This window comes from Galeopterus variegatus, unplaced genomic scaffold (genome assembly GCF_000696425.1).
Source record: "Galeopterus variegatus unplaced genomic scaffold, G_variegatus-3.0.2 Scaffold36, whole genome shotgun sequence".
Taxonomy (NCBI): domain Eukaryota; kingdom Metazoa; phylum Chordata; class Mammalia; order Dermoptera; family Cynocephalidae; genus Galeopterus; species Galeopterus variegatus.
The window spans coordinates 623,677-639,188 of record NW_007726147.1 but is presented as its reverse complement, the minus strand read 5'-3'; the positions used below and the strand labels follow the sequence as shown (position 1 = coordinate 639,188).

Below are 15,512 nucleotides of genomic sequence, written 5' to 3'. Positions count from 1 at the left end.
ACTGTTCACCAAATAAATCTCCCTTTTCTCCAACTTCTTTTCCAGTAAAATTTAACACATTCGAGTATTGCAAGGGGATGGAGAAAGACATTGCAGGTAGAGGAAACAGCCAGGGCATTATTATAAATAACCCTGTGATAATGTCCTGTGACACATAGTAGGATTCAACACATGTTGGAACCATTACTATAATTCTAGCCCAAGAGGTTTGATTTTGGAGAAAGAAGCTTGAGGATCGGCGGCAACCTTCTTGGCCTGAAAGGTAGCAGGAGGAGGGGGCTGGCCTTTACACCTTTGTTGGGAAGGGCCTTGGCTGCACCCAGCAATGGCTGAGAGTCGCCAACCAGCTGAGTCCTGTTGCCCTGTAGCCGGGGCAAAGATGTGGGCGCAAATCCTCTCTCCCAGCTGCCCCTAACTTCCTTGGCCTCAGTGCCCAACCAGTAAAAGAGTAAAAAGTCCATGAGAAATCAGCGAAAGAGGTCAGTCAGCCCACACAGGGCAGCAGTGGGCGTGAACCGGCGGTCCCGCCCCGGCCCCAGCCAATGTAGGGCGGATTTCCGCCGGTTGTTCTCGCCCCGCCCCCGACCTCACCCCCTCTGCGATAGGTCGAGCCGCGATTGGCTGGACTCCGGCCGCGTCCGGGCGCGCCACGTGTACGTAACGGCCAACCGGAAGCGTCCGGCAGTAGGCGATGCAGCTAGGCCTGGCGGCTGCGAGGGTGGCGGCCATGGATCAGGAAGGGGAGCATCTGTTCACGCGGCCGGCTCTGGAGACCGAGGGGCTGCGCTTTCTGCACGTCACGGGTGAGTCGCCGCAGCGCAGCGGGGCGCGCGCCGCCATGTCCGGTGGGTCTTCCGCTGCGCGCCGGGCCGGGGCCGGGGAGGCCTGGCTGGCCGCCGGGCGTTAGCCCTGCCCGCAGGCTGGGCGGCGGGCCCGGACCTCGCGCGGACGCCCCCGCATCCCCCGGAGCCGCGCTTCCCTGGGCGGCGCCGGCGGGTCCTGTGCTTTGTGCGCCGCAATCCCTTCTGGTTGCAGTTACTGGGGTCCCTCGCCTCTGGCGTTTGCCTCTATGTCCCTCCCTCACACACTCCTCACACCCCGCTCTGTCACCCCTGTGTATGTGGTTCCCTAGGGTGAAAGGCCTTTGCCTTCGTGAATCGGTTAAGCTCCTCTTCGTCTTTCAAAAACCCAGCTGCCGTGCCCTCCATCTCCCACCCCGGCTACTCCCCAGACGGTTGAGAAGTGTCACTTCCCTGTGATCCCTGAACAGTTGCACTTCTCGCTCGTATTTTAACTGTTTACTTAGGGGGCCACTTCCTCAGTAGATCGTGAAGGTTTTGAGGGCAGGAGCTACGCTTATTTTTTGTCTTTTTTGAATTTTATGGAAAAGTCAACTAGTATTGTCATTTAGTTTCTTGAATACCGTTTTCTTCCTTTCAGTGGGCTCTTTGTTGGCCGCCTATGGCTGGTACATCGTCTTCAGCTGCATCCTTCTCTACGTGCTCTTTCAGAAGCTTTCCACCCGGCTGAGGGCCTTGAGGCAGAGGCAGCTGGACCGACCTGTGGCTGCTGTGGGTTAGTGCCTGATAACATAAATGACCTACACCTTTTTTTTAATATTGAAAAGTTAGTCTGCTATTAAGAGTAAGAAGTACCTGATTCTCATTTGTTGGGGGTGTATTAGTTCGTTTCTGTTGCTTATAACAAAATACTCAGAATTGGGTGATTTATAAGAAAAGAAATTTATTGCTTACAGTTTTCAGAGGCTAGGAAGTTCAAGGTCCAGGGAACACATCTGGTGAAGGCTTTCTTTGGTGGTGACTTCTGTGATGGCAGGATATCACATTGGGAAATGGCAGAACAGATAGAGACTTATTCACTCTTCTTTTAAAGCCCTCCAAACCAAGCCCCTGACTACCATTACTAATCCATTCACTAGGGCATGGTCTTACAATCTAATCACCTCTTCAAGGCCCCACTTTTCAATTACCATAATAGGATTTTCCACCCTCAACAGATGTGGTGGGGATTAAGCTTTTAGTATTTGGACTTTGTGGGACACAATTCAATAAACCCACAACAGGGGGGAAAAAACCATTTTATGCTTCTGAGGTTGATTTTGGTGCATGTGTAATATTTTTTTATTTCAGAGATTTGAATGAGATGGAAAATCTGCTTTATGGTGTGTAGAGTACTCAGTGCCTATCTTGGTCTTTTTTTTTTTTCCAATTGCATATCTTGTTGAAAGGTTTTTCAATTATAGGGTCGATTAAAATGAAAATTTTGCAGTTTCTCTGTACTTGTGTGTCTGCCTGCTAACTCTGAGTTATCTCTAGAACCGTTGTGAGTGACAAGAAACTTAGCCTTAGTGCTTCATGTCTACCTCTTTGATTCACTCATCAGACCTGATTTTTAATTACATTTGGCTGTTTCAAAAACTCATTCCGAGAGGGTAGCCTTTCTTTTCACTAGTTAGAAACTACAGTTCCCGTGGATATGTTCAAAAGAAATATTAAATTTTTTGAGAATAGCAACATACTTAAATATAAATCGTCATTCATCACTGTGGTACCGAGGTTGGGATGGAAAGCTTTGTTTTACAAACCAGGTAAAAACAGGTTAAGCTGGGGTGTTTTTTCCTGTTCTTAATGCTAATTAGAAGGATTTTTCTTTCTTTTCTGTAGAAACAAAGATAAAATACCTGAGAATCTGTACCTCTTTCTGATAAAAGTCTGGGCTAATTAAATGTTGGGTAATGGTTCACAAAACTTTATCTTCCCTTGATTGTCCTTTGGAATTCTGGTTTACCTAGAGACTGTGGGTGTTAGTGAGGTATGCAAGTTGTGTAATGGAATCTCAGTATGGCCATCAGATCACTTTTATTTCAGTTGTGGGGCCACTCTTCCAGACTTTCTGAGTTGGAATTGCTGGGGGGAGTCCAGAAATCTGCATTTGTACCAGGTCTCTGGTGATGTGGATATTTAGGGCTAAGTATATGACTAAGGGACAGCCCCCTATCCCCTTTAGCAGTAAAATACATGCAGAGGTAAAATTATTCATGTTAAAACGTGTTTTTTAATTGTTTGACATCTGTACTTCTTTATACTTCTAATAATGTGGACACTTAAGAGTTTCTATTTTATGTTATACAATATGCTTTATCTCAGTTTTTTTTCTGGCATTTTAGAACCTGATGTTGTTGTTAAACGACAAGAGGCTTTAGCAGCTGCTCGTTTGAAAATGCAAGAAGAACTAAATGCACAAGTTGAAAAGCATAAGGAAAAACTAAGACAAGTATGAACTGGTTTCAGTTTGAATATGTAGTCTTAAGAAATTGAGGTTTACTGGGTAACAGCGTGCGTGCATGCGTGTGTGTGTGTGTGTGTGTGTGTGTGTGTGTGAGAGAGAGAGAGAGAGAGAGAGAGAGAGAGAGTAAGTAAGAGTGTAGTGGTTGTTTATAAGCTTCTAGGACAGGGTCCTACCCCATTAGATTCAACAAGTATTTCAATGCCTACTATGTAAATAGTGTTACTAAGAACACTGTCATTAGAGAAGGATAGGTGTGTGAATGTGATATTACAGTGAAAGGTATAGAGCACAGAGGGAGGGGCAGACTGGGAACAGGGTCTGTGTAGGTGTGTGTAAGTATGTGTGCATGTGCCTGTTAGGGTGGTTATTGGGAACAACTAATTGTAGCAGAATCATTTCCACTTAGCTTAGTGTTGGTCAGTATGCTTTCTTTGTGCAATTTCTTACTGTTCAGGGCAGAAGTACTTTTAAAGAAAGGTGTCTTTTGTTTCTTTTTTTGCTTTTTAGTGATTTCATTATAGCAGTATCACCCAACGGAATTGTATGTCCGGGTCTCATGCCACCAGACACACACAATACACATTCAGCTTCTTGCTCCATTGCTGTCTTAAGCTGTGTGTTTAACACTACCTGGCTTGGTGGGGCCACTCTTCAGTGGATTGAAGGAGAGGGGAAGGTAGTAGTGGGCTCAGCTGAGAGATGGAGAGCAGGAGATGGAGTTTTGAAAAGTTTTCTTTTTTAAGGCACAGGTTTGGTTGCAGGGAGGTAGGAGGTGAGGGGGGAAGGAAAAACCAAGGATTTCTGTGAGTGGTCATGTGGATTGTGCTACTTTTCATAGGAGTAAGATCATTCACTAGCTTTGACCTGATCTGTGTCACTGAAATGACCATATGTGGACTCTGCTTTTTAGTTTCGGTCCAGATGTTATGGGCTACTCTTCATCCCTTCACAAGGAAGCCTCTGCCTGCTCTAAGGCAGGAGGTAATTTGGTCAAACGGTTGGTCTTGCCTGTGTCTCTCTGGTGTTTCCAGGGTCATGTTGCTAGCAGCTCCTATTGTTTCTGCCTGGTCATCAGTACTGGGCTGGTTTCCCTAGCTTGGCTGAAACCCAAAAGAAAAAGAACAGGACCACACCCATGTACTCCTTGATCACCCTGTCCCTACAGCCTTCTGTGCGGTGTTCATATCAGTTGGTTGTCCATCTTCCACTTAAGTAGTCACTAACCTAAAATATACTATTATTTATTTTAACTTTTTAAAATCACATGTGGTTTAAAAAAAAATGTAAAAATCTATACCATGGGAATGAAATCTCTACTTACTTTGCTCCCCCACCCTCTACTGCCCAGTCATCCCATATTAAGTTTTTAAAGTATCTTTCCAGAAATATTTTATTCACATACACACGTATGAGTTCCTTTTTATAGAAATGGAAGCATAGTACACATATATGCCATTTTGAGCAGTTCTATTTTAGTCTTTTTCTTTCCTGATCTCCAATAAGTTGAATTCCTTCTATGTGAATTTGATAACTTCAGGATCTAAGGTTTTTTTGGTATTAATAACATAGTTTGACCATTCAGTTTGCTGATGTAGCTGAAAAAAATCTTAAAAGATCACTTTTTAAAATTGTAGTGTGAGCCTCCTGAAATTGGAAGAGGGACAGAAAGCCTATGTTCAGTTTTTAATTATATAGCATATGTAGTTCTGATTGAGTCTGTCTGGCTCACAGATCTCTTGTTCATGGTGTCAGTGTGTCAGCTGTGACCCATTCTGATGTTCCTGATTGCTAGCTATAAGTACAAACAACCTTTATGTCAAAAGGTGGTTCCTTTTTGACCTCATATCCTTGCAGACAGTGGAAGCATGAGGTGACAGGTATTTGAGTTTAGCAGCAGTGGATCCTGAATTCCATGGAGAAATTTCCTGGATATGTGCTTTTTAAGGCATATTTTCACATGTCCCGGTTTAATTGGAACAAGAATGAACTGCAGTTTGAGTCTGGATTCCATTGGAAATGAGAGATTGAAATGAACTCAGCATACTTGTAAGTTGCAGTACTTGGTCACTGCAGGAATGCTGCTCTTCAAGGAGAAGGAGCAGAGACAGAGGTCAGTGTGCTATTTCCTTCCTGCATTGGGAGCCCACCCACTGTATGACTACAAGCTCTCTCCGTTTCTCATGATTGGGCATAATTTTCTGCTGAGATTAGTTTTTCCCTTATTTTTCCATAGTACTTGACTTTCCAAAGCACTTTCAAGTTTTTCTCCTCTGATCCCCACAATCTGAAGCAGAGGAATTAAGTGACTTTACCCAGTTGTCACCACTAGCCCCACCCACCTGTTCAGGTTTCTTTTCTATACTTTTTGCTTTCTTTAATATTTTGTACAAAAATAAAAGTTCCTGTTTATGAGTTAAACTCACACCACCAGATCACAACAGTTTTACTGACCAAAGAAAATGAGGGTAAATGTTTGTTTTGAAGGACATTTAAATGAAGAATTGTCAGTGTTAATTACCATTTTATTTGAAAAAAGTGGCAGCATACGAACTTCTCTGTACAATGTGTGATTCGTTCCCAGCTTGAAGAAGAAAAAAGAAGACAGAAGATTGAAATGTGGGACAGCATGCAAGAAGGTAGAAGTTACAGAGGAAATACAAGAAAGCCTCAGGTGACTGTAGACTTTGGCTCAGTTGATGTTTTTTCTAGTAGAGGAAGGAAGATTTGTCGAGTAGAATGTTTTAATGATTCCTAAGCCTGTATATGTTCAAACAGGAAGAAGACAGTCCTGGGCCTTCTACTTCATCTGTCATCCCGAAACGGAAATCTGACAGAAGGCCTTTGCGGGGAGGTGGTAAGCACCAAATGATGTCAAATGTTGAATGATGTCAAATGTTAAACACTTGTAAGATACACTTACCATTTAAAAACAAGATTCTGTTTCTTTGTTGTTTTTTAAAACTTTTGGCAGCTGCTGGCATGGGGTATGTCTTTGTTTTATTATCCATAAATTGAGACTAATTCCTAAGCTTAGGCTTGTGAAGATTAAATAAAGGAAACAGATGGAAAGTGCCTCCTGGGCCCTCAGTAAGTAATTTGAATGAGTGTCCTTGTATCGATCCCAAAGCAGCCCTGTAAGGGAGAGGTGAGTGGACCAGGGAATAGTCCACCCATCTTGCAGATGAGTTTTAAGGGGCTAGAATACAGAGGTTTTGGTCTTTCTAGCCAGGGCCTTGTTCCTTGAAATTAACTTTCTCAAGGGGATGTGAACAAATGTTTGTTCAGAGCTTTTCTGAATGCAGCACTGCCCTGGGCACTCTAGGTGTTACCATAGTAGTCTGTCTTTATCCCATCCTTGAAGATTTACAGATCTATTTGGGAAAATGGCATTCACACAAAAATCAATAATCCTTTGTGTTTCTGGCTAGGAATTCCAAATTAATGCTGAGGAAGGAGGGAGCAAAGATACCAGAACACTGTAGAAACCAATTCTAGGCTGAAGACTATTCTCCATGGGAGGAGAGGGGTGTGGCAGAGACTTGGATGGCGTCTTTGAGGACCACGGAGAGGAGGGACTGGGATGTGGGCTCTAAGGCAGCATGGCTGTGAACTTGGCTGACTTTGAAGGCTGAGCTCTATTCCTCTTGTCAGGAACCCAAACCTGGCTTGCTGTAGGGGAGTGATGCATTGGAAATAAAATACTATTTTAAAACTTCCTCTTTCTGGATGCCTGTTTTCAGAGCACATAGTGGTGATATTTAGGAGAGGAGTGGAAATTGTAGAAAAGGTAAAGCATGACATGCTTATGTACGTGGCCTCTTTCAGTGTTCCCAGCAGTCCTGAACTAGGGGCTCTAACAAGCCTGGTTTTACAGATAGGGAACCTGAGGCAGGGATTTATTGCTCAAAGATTCCACAGCAATTAAGGAGTAAAACCAACTCATTTAAGGTCTGGCTGGCTCTAGAGCCTGAGCAATCAACCATGTCACCACTTGTCCATTGACTTGGGGAGCTACTAGCGGGGTGGGGGGAAGGACGCAGATGACCCAGTTGTGACTGGTAGAAGTGGTAAGTTCCATTCTGTTTTGTTTTTTTAAAATCTGTTTTCTGTAACTTGAATAGCCCTTACTTGAATGTGTACATTTTATTAAGCACTGTGATAGGAACCTTCATATATTTATTTTTTTGGCATCTGCCCAGTACGGATATCTGAACCCTTGACTTTGGTGTTACAAGGCCATGCACTAACCAACTGAGTTCTTCGTATACTTAGGTCATCTTGAGAGTCGTTTTGGCAAATTATTTGCCAAAATATCGTTATTATTGTTTTGGGGAATTAGGACCAAGAAGCTGAATGGCTTCTTTTTTTACCCACCAGAACATCAAATCCAACTGTAATCACCATATAAAGAGTTTTTTTTCATATAGTAGTAAGAGTTTTTTGAAAATGTTTGAGAATATAATCTGTATTTTTGCAGTGCTTTTCATGTCAGGCTCATAATTGTTGATACAAAATGTTCCCCAATTTTCAGCCCTCAATACTGTCTGCTTCCTTTCTCGCATCCCAGGTTATAACCCTTTGTCTGGTGAAGGAGGAGGAGCCTGTTCCTGGAGACCTGGACGCAGAGGCCCATCATCTGGTGGATGAGGCTAAGAAACTTGCTAGTGTCACTTTTGATGTTAGTAAGATGAGTCATTAACCCTCAATTCAGTTGCCTTACGCATGCTTTTCACAGTGACTAGCCAAAGGCAGGTGGGGTTTATTTCTGTTGTTAATGATACTTGAGTGTTTAAGGGCTTCAGTCAGCATAGGGTATAGACATTACCACTAGGCATTAGGTCAGTGATCACACTCCACTTAAAGATAGGTGATTGATTTCATGGTTAATTGCTAGTTGATAGGTAAAGGCCTCCAGATGATTAACAGTCTTGATAAAAGAGGCCTAGCAGTGATCATTTAAGTTAGAAGTCCTTGCTGATAGGACAGTCTCTGTGACAGGTTGCGTTGAATGATGTCTTCCTTATAAATGGTGAGCCCACCAGTGAGGATTACTGAAGCAGACAGTTGATGGGGTTTATTTCTGTATATTTATTTTTGTGTACAGAACTTTGTAGAGAAGAAACTTGTAAATATTAAAAAAGAAATTGCAAATAATATTTTTAGCATATTTATTAAACTCAAGGAAATTTCTTTATGAATTTGAATTTGTCTATCAGACATTAAAAAGCTTTTTATCACTCACAACTTCCAACTATTATTACACTTCTCTACTTATTTCTCACCAGAAGTGAGCAGGGCAAGTGGCAGACTCCCTGGGGTTTTTTCACAAAATCAGGTGCTTGGAGTTTAGTTGTTGAATTAATAGGATAAAGAAACCTCTTGCCTGGTGGTGACTCATGGGCCACCCAGCTTTCTGAGAGCTACATTGGTCATTCCTTCTAGGCTCTGACTCGTTTGTTGTATTCTTGTCTAGAGGCTCTATCAGGAGTTTTCTAATCGTAATTATTCTTTCTGCCCCTTGTCTAATCTCTCCCAGTCCCCCACTCCTTCCCCCCTCTCCCCTCTAATTACCCAAGATTTCTCTCTTTCTGAAAGAATAATGGTTACTCTGTTAATTTGTTGCCTAAATGATCTGTCCAATGCTGAGAGGTGTGATCACGTCCCCCAATATTATCATAGAGCTGATGCTTCTTCTGTGACTCTGAAATGGGCTTTGTGGAGAGAGACATCCTCTTCTTTATCTCTGCTGGTAACTCTCCTTGTGTCAGTGCACTCCAGTGGCTGGTGGACCATCTGCATGGTGGTTGTGGTGTCTAGCTGCTTTCACGGCAGCCATGGTTATTGTGGCTGTGGTGGGCCACCTACATGGAGGTGATGGTTTTGACATGCTCCTTGGCACTGGTGATGTGCTTGTTTGTTGGGTGTGTCTGGTCCCCTTCTCCATGCCTCTGGTCCCTGGGTGGGCCCCAAGGTGCTGGCGCGGTATGCCTGGTTGTGGGAGGGCGGTCCAGTCCCCTTCTCCATGCCTCAGGTCCCTGGGCAGGCCCCGAGCTGCTGGTGTGGTGTACCTGGTTGTGGGAGGAGGGTCTGGTCCCCAGCTCCATGCTTCAGGTGACTGGGAAGGACCCAAGGTGTGGGCTCAGTGTGCCTGGTTGTGGGAGGGGGGTCTGGTCCCTTTCTCCATGCCCAGGGTCCCAGGGCATGCCCTGAGGCACTGGCGCAGCATGCCTGGTTGTGGGAGGGTGGTCTGGTCCCCTTCTCCATGCCCTGGGTCCCTGGATGGGCCACAAGGTGCTGGCGTGGCTTGCCTGGTTGTGGGAGGAGTGTCTGGTCCTCTTCTCTATGCTTTGGGTTCCCGGGTGGGCCCTGAGTTGCTGGTGTGCGTGCCTGGTTGTGGGAGAGCAGTCCAGTCCCCTTTTCCATGCCTCAGATCCCTAGTGAACTATTCATTTTAGTAGAGAGGCTCTGGGTAGGGCTTTCACATGTAGCAGAACAGATCCCTTCTTGCAACTTATTGAAAGTCAGCCCTTAACGCGAGGGATTTTAGTAAATAGGAACAAACTAAATAAGAAAAACAGAAAAATAGTGGAGGGGCATGTTCCAGTGTACTATTAGATGTGACTGCTCTGAAACCTCATTTTTTCCATGGAGTTAGAAATTATCAAGTCATGAGCATGTGGGAAGAAACAGTGCTTGCATTCTGAATGCCCCCTTGCATCTAGCATTTCTGGTGGTGGTGAAGGGGGTGGTGTCATGGAGAATTGATTATGAGGTAATGGAGGGGAGAGGGAAACGTTTTCGTTTGTGTAATAGCATTTGAAGAGCACTTACCATTATATTACATGTAATGTGCCACATATATAGCAAGTACATGTATTTAGTCCTCACTACAATCCTATGAAGTAAGTACTGTTATTAACCTTGGTTTTCAGAAAATGAAACTTTGAAAGGGGTTAAGTGACTGGTTCAAGGCCCTAATCACCACAGACTACTTTGTCCTTGTGTCCTACCAGCCGAGGGCCTTAGATCATCAAGGTGTGGCAAGCTTAGTCTAGCTAATGAAACAATTATCATGTAGAATAATGAATATTTAAGTGAAAATTGTGTGTTACAAGTCTAGGGCAGTAAGCATTTGAGAAGGGTAGACCAAGGGTGCCAGGGAAGGTAGGTGGGGGCAGAAGCACAAAGGACAGAGCCTGAGGGCCCTGTGGGCTTAGAACTGACATGAAAGACAGTTTCTCTTCCTCCATGTGCTGTTACATTCATTCCACCAAAGCTGTTCTTAAAATCACCTGTGGTGGTAAGTCTGATGGGTCATTCTCAATACTCAAGTTAGCATCCTTTGTAGTAATTGAGCACTCCTTAAAACACTATGCCCTTGGCTTCTGGAACTCTGTGCTGGCCCGGTTTTCCTCCCAGCTTTCTGGCCATTCCTCAGTCTCTTGCTGCTGTCTTCTCCCTGACCTCTAGACACTGGGGTGCCCCAGAGCTCAGTCTGTTTTCTACTATACTCAATTTCCAGTGGCTGAGGGATCTCTCTCTGGAACATTCTTTCTGTTACTTCATCTGCCTGATTCCAAGGCTTAGCACCTGCAGGAAGCCCAAGGCCAGGTCAGGTGACTGCTGACATGCAGTTCTTCCTCTGTGGTAGAATTGTCACACTTGGTTGTTGGTGTCTTTCTCCCACTCCAAGACAACAGGAGTTGTCTTTCTGTTCAGCAGGTGCATCCTGGGCACCTAGAACAGGGCCTGAAAACTGTAAGTGCCCCAGCTATTGGAGTAAGAAAGGGCAAGAAAGTAACCATCTCTCTAATATTAACTCGATGTCAGGTATGGGTAGCACAAATGTACAAATGCCTCTTCTAGTGATTGTGCAGATGGGGATTTATGGATTGAGATAAAACGTCATTGTGTCATACCCCATTCATATGCTCTGTCTCAAAGAATTCACATGGAACTCAGGAAAACTGAAGACTCAGATCAGGTCTGGAAGTGCTGAGTGTGCTGTGAGCAGCGTGGACGAGGCCCTGCCCTGCAGGCCTTGTGATCTGCTGGGGGAAGACAAGCATTGTGCAGCTGCGTGGACAAGTGACTACCTGTGATGAGGCTACAGGTGGGAGATAGCAGGTTCGAGTAAGAAGTGATCTTACATAGGGGAACTCAAGTTTATTCTGTAGCCATAGATTCTACTTTTATGGACTGTAAGAGTTGGAAATGTTAGGAAATAATTTAGGGAAGAAATAACCACCTTTGTCTTAGCTGCTGTAAGAACGTACCACCAACTGAGCGGCTTATAAATGACAAATTTTTTTCTGACAGTTCTGGAGGCTGGAAGTCTAAGATCAGGGTGCCACGATGGCCAGGTTCTGGTGAGGGCCTTTTCCAAGTTTTAAATGGCCGACTTTTCCTTGAGTCCTCAGATGGTGGAGAGAGAGCGAGCTCTCTGGGGCCTCTTTTATAAGGGCACTAAACCCATTCACGTGGGCTTCACCCTCTTGACCTTATCACCTCCCAAAGGCCCTACCTCCTGATACCATCATATTAGGGGTGGGATTTCAACATGGATTTGGGGGGGAGGGGCACAAATATTCAGTCCATAATCACAATCCAGAGAATCTAGTGTTCAGTATTGCCTGTTCATAATGTACTCCTAAGCTATGTCCCCCCTGGAGTCACATGGCAGTGTAAGACATAGGCCTTAGCAGCTGTCTTAGGAAACTTTCCTGGCCCCTTGCTTCCTTTTTAGCATCACGAGAAGAAATAATACAATGCCACAAGACCAGCTTCAGGAATAAATTTTTGCAAATGTTGATACAGGGTAAGCCTCCTTCACTTTGTGTTTTTTTTTTTGTTTTGTTTGTGGCTGGTCGGTACAGGGATCCGAACCCTTGACCTTGGTACTACCAGCACTGTTCCCTTCACTTTGAAATAGCCATTCCCAACCTCAGGGATCACTTCAGGCCTCTCCTCACCATCAATGACACCATCTACAAGCCCTGTAATAAGAAAGGGCTTGCAATCAAAAGGTGCAAGAGAAGTGAGCTTGCCAATGTGACCTCTGGCTTGGAAGATGTATTTGTTAGCATTTCCAGCATCCCAAGCCTTTCTGAACTTGGTGACTTAACCATTTATCCCTGAGATTCTGCTGGACTCAGTTGAACTTGGCTGCATTGCTCCTGTGTGGTCAGTTGGTGGGTCAGTTGGAGGCTGGCTGGATCCAGTGGCCTCACTTATGTTTAGCAGTTGACCATCAGCTGGGGCAACAGGTGACTGGCCATCCTCCAGTAGATTAGTCCAGGCTTGTTCACATGGCAGTTCAATTACAAGAACAGTGTGCCAAAGCTTTTCAAATCTGCTCACTTCACATTTTGCCACTATCCCATTGGCCAAGGCAGTTCACAAGGCCAGTCCCAATGCAAAGGCTGGAGGAAGACTCCACCTCTTGGTGGGAGGGGCTACGGAGCAAGAAGTCACATTCCCCAGGGAGGAGAAGAAATATCATTTGCAGTAGAAGTAAATCCCCACAGGTCTTAGGCAAACTCATACGTCCTTAATATAGGTTTTAAAGCTGTGAAATCCCACTTGAGGATTGTCCCCAAGACTGACAATCAAGAGAATTGCCTAGCGAATGTGAAAAATCCTCTAATTATGCTTCACCCCATGTCCTGTATCAGTAGGGGTTCCAGCGGGAAACATGACACACACAAACTGGTTGAGGAGCATTTAATAAAGAAGCTATTTGCAAAGGTGCAGATAGGGTCTGGGCACATAGAATACTGGGTGTCACCAGACCCTGCAGAGAGGACCTGCATGGAGAGAGCCATGTGGCAAACTTTCCACAGAGATAGCCAACTCAGTGACCCAGCGAGAAGGACCTAAAATACTCTGATCTTACTCTCCTGCTTACCAGTCTTCTGCCAGTGCCTCCCACTGGCAGAACCAGCTGGAAGCTGGAGCCCCTGGGGATGGTGTTAATATCTGCTTTGCTGGTTAGCTGACGCCTGGACTCAAGGTGATTGTTATGGGTTGATTTCTACCCCCCTAAAAGATAAGTTGAAGTCCTAACCCCCAGCACCGGTGAATATGACCATATTTGGAAATAGATCCTTAGCAGATGTAATCGAGTTAAGATGAGGTCCTACTGAATTAGGTGGGCCCTAATCCAGTGCGGTTAGTGTATTAGTGTGCTAAGGTCTGCCAGAATATTAAAAAAAGTGCCAGTGAGGTGGGCAGCAGCGTTTTTGAACTGCACTGGTGGAGACCAATGGAAGCAAGGCTGACCTGAGGACAGTGGGGACAGGCTGTGCTTCATAGTTTGCCCTCCATATCCACCCCCGGAAGTCTGAGCTGTATGAGCTGTAGGGAGCCCAGCTGTGCAGTCCAATGGGGCCAACCACCTGGACTGATATGAACACTACTCCCAGGTGCTCTAGTCCACACAGTAAACCCTGAAATCCATTTCAGTATAAGTTTGGCTTCAGCAAGCCTTATTATTCATCCTCCTCCTGACACTCTTGGGATTCACTACCATGATTCTTTCCAGTCTCCAGCCATATGGGTGGATGAGGTCCTGCCATGGCAGGCCTTGAACTTTTCCATTTGGGAAAGAATCCTGGGATTAACCCTGAAAAAACCCTGGCCTGGAGGCCATGAGGAGTCTAAGGCCTAGGGGTAATCCATATCAGCTGGAGCAGCAACTGTCTGGGTGCGGTAGTTGGAAGATGTTTCTGCAGGAGGAGGCCTGCGGGGGCTGAGACGTAAGGATCATTTCACATGTCTAAAGGTCCCACTCCTTTCCCATCAGTGCCCTTAGCATAAGAGACTGGACGGGTCAGCGTTCCACTGGCAGTGCAGCCCTGCAACCCTTATAGTCAGGCCTGGACTTGGCTTCAGCCATTTTTCTCCTGCAACTGCAGAGGATGGGGGTATTCCAGCAGGGCTTTCTAATTTTCCACTTGGGCTCTGCATTGGACCGCAGCTACCTTCAACTTGTCCTTTTCCTTGTGTACACACTTGAGGACCATCAGAAGCAGCCCTGTTGCCACAGTGCCTGTTTCACAGCTACTTGATCTTCCCTTGCCCTGCTCTCCTCTTGTCCACTTTCCTGGGTCATTGCCAAGGATTCTATAATGTCCATGATGTCACCGCATGCCCCGGATTCCCAGCATCCATTGCTCACTCCTTAAATAGCTGAGCAACCCAGTCCGCTAATCCCATTTTGAGAGCATGTTCCCCAGGCTTGCATCGTTAGGAAGATGGAAATTCAAACCACAATGAGATACCCCTGCATACTTATTAGAAAGGCTAAAATTAAGACTATTTCACGTGTTGGCGAGGATGTGGGTGAACTGGAACTTTCACACACACTTGGTATGAATAAAGGAAAATGTTTGGCAGTTCTTTAATAAGTGAAATTACACTTATATGATCCAGCCATTCCACTCTTAAGTACTTACCTAAGGGAAATGAAAGAACTTGCACATGAATGTTCACAGTAGCTTTACGTGTAATAAAGCCCAAACAAATCAATGCACATGTCCACCAACAGGTAAATGGGTACATAAATTGTGGTTTATTCATAGAATGGGATGCTACTCAGCAATCAAATGGAACAAACTGTTGACACGTGCTACAACATAGATGGATTTCAAAATAATTACGCTGTGTGAAAGAAGCCAGACAAAAGTACATACTGTATGAGTCCAATTAGACAAAGCTCGAGAAAATTCACACTAATCTGTAATGACAGTGGTTGCCTGGGACAGAGGTGGGGGACATGGAGGGAGGGATGACAAAGGGGCATGAAAAAACTTTGGGGGGTAGATAAGTTTGCAATCTTGGTTGTGGTGATGGTGTTACAGGTGTGTGTGTCAAAACAAATTGTGTATTTTAATCATGTGCAGTTTATTGGATATCAATTTCACCCTGAGTAAAACACTTTTGAAAATTTTTCTGTTCAAATAAGTGGCAAGCCCCACCCCAAAAGCAACCAGGCAGACCATGGAGCACGCCTGGGGTCCTGAGGACAGGGCTGGGCCACTGCCCCCCAACAAGAATATCTTAGGTGCATTTATTAGCCACGCATGTTTCTTTGGGGTGTGTGACTTGTCTGTTCATGTCCTTCACCAAATTTCTGTTAAGATTTTTCTGATTCTTTTTTTTTTTTTTTTTTTTTTTTTTTTTTTTTTTTTTTTTTTCCGTGT

The 15,512-nt window shown here is 44.8% G+C and overlaps 1 protein-coding gene across 2 annotated transcripts; it reads left to right on the top strand.

The window, feature by feature from the left end:
* Positions 1–668: 668 nt before the first annotated feature.
* On the top strand, positions 669–8,553 carry VIMP (VCP-interacting membrane protein). Of its 2 annotated transcripts, none has more exons than XM_008571038.1 (6): positions 669–803; positions 1,441–1,575; positions 3,188–3,294; positions 5,891–5,980; positions 6,085–6,163; positions 7,877–8,553. In XM_008571038.1, the coding sequence occupies exons 1-6, from the start codon at positions 692–694 to the stop codon at positions 7,954–7,956; spliced, it is 603 nt and encodes a 200-aa protein (XP_008569260.1). In that variant the 5' UTR covers positions 669–691; the 3' UTR covers positions 7,957–8,553. The 2 variants fall into 2 exon arrangements, with proteins under 2 accessions (XP_008569260.1, XP_008569267.1); XM_008571045.1 differs by lacking the exon at positions 7,877–8,553 and adding an exon at positions 6,738–7,025.
* Positions 8,554–15,512: the final 6,959 nt, after the last annotated feature.

Excerpts from the sequence above, each read along its gene's own strand:
- VIMP (XM_008571038.1), top strand. The coding sequence starts at position 692 with ATGCAGCTAGGCCTGGCGGCTGCGAGGGTGGCGGCCATGGATCAGGAA. Across the intron at positions 804-1,440 it reads GCGCTTTCTGCACGTCACGG|TGGGCTCTTTGTTGGCCGCC; the intron begins GTGAGTCGCCGC and ends TCTTCCTTTCAG. Across the intron at positions 5,981-6,084 it reads GAAATACAAGAAAGCCTCAG|GAAGAAGACAGTCCTGGGCC; the intron begins GTGACTGTAGAC and ends ATGTTCAAACAG.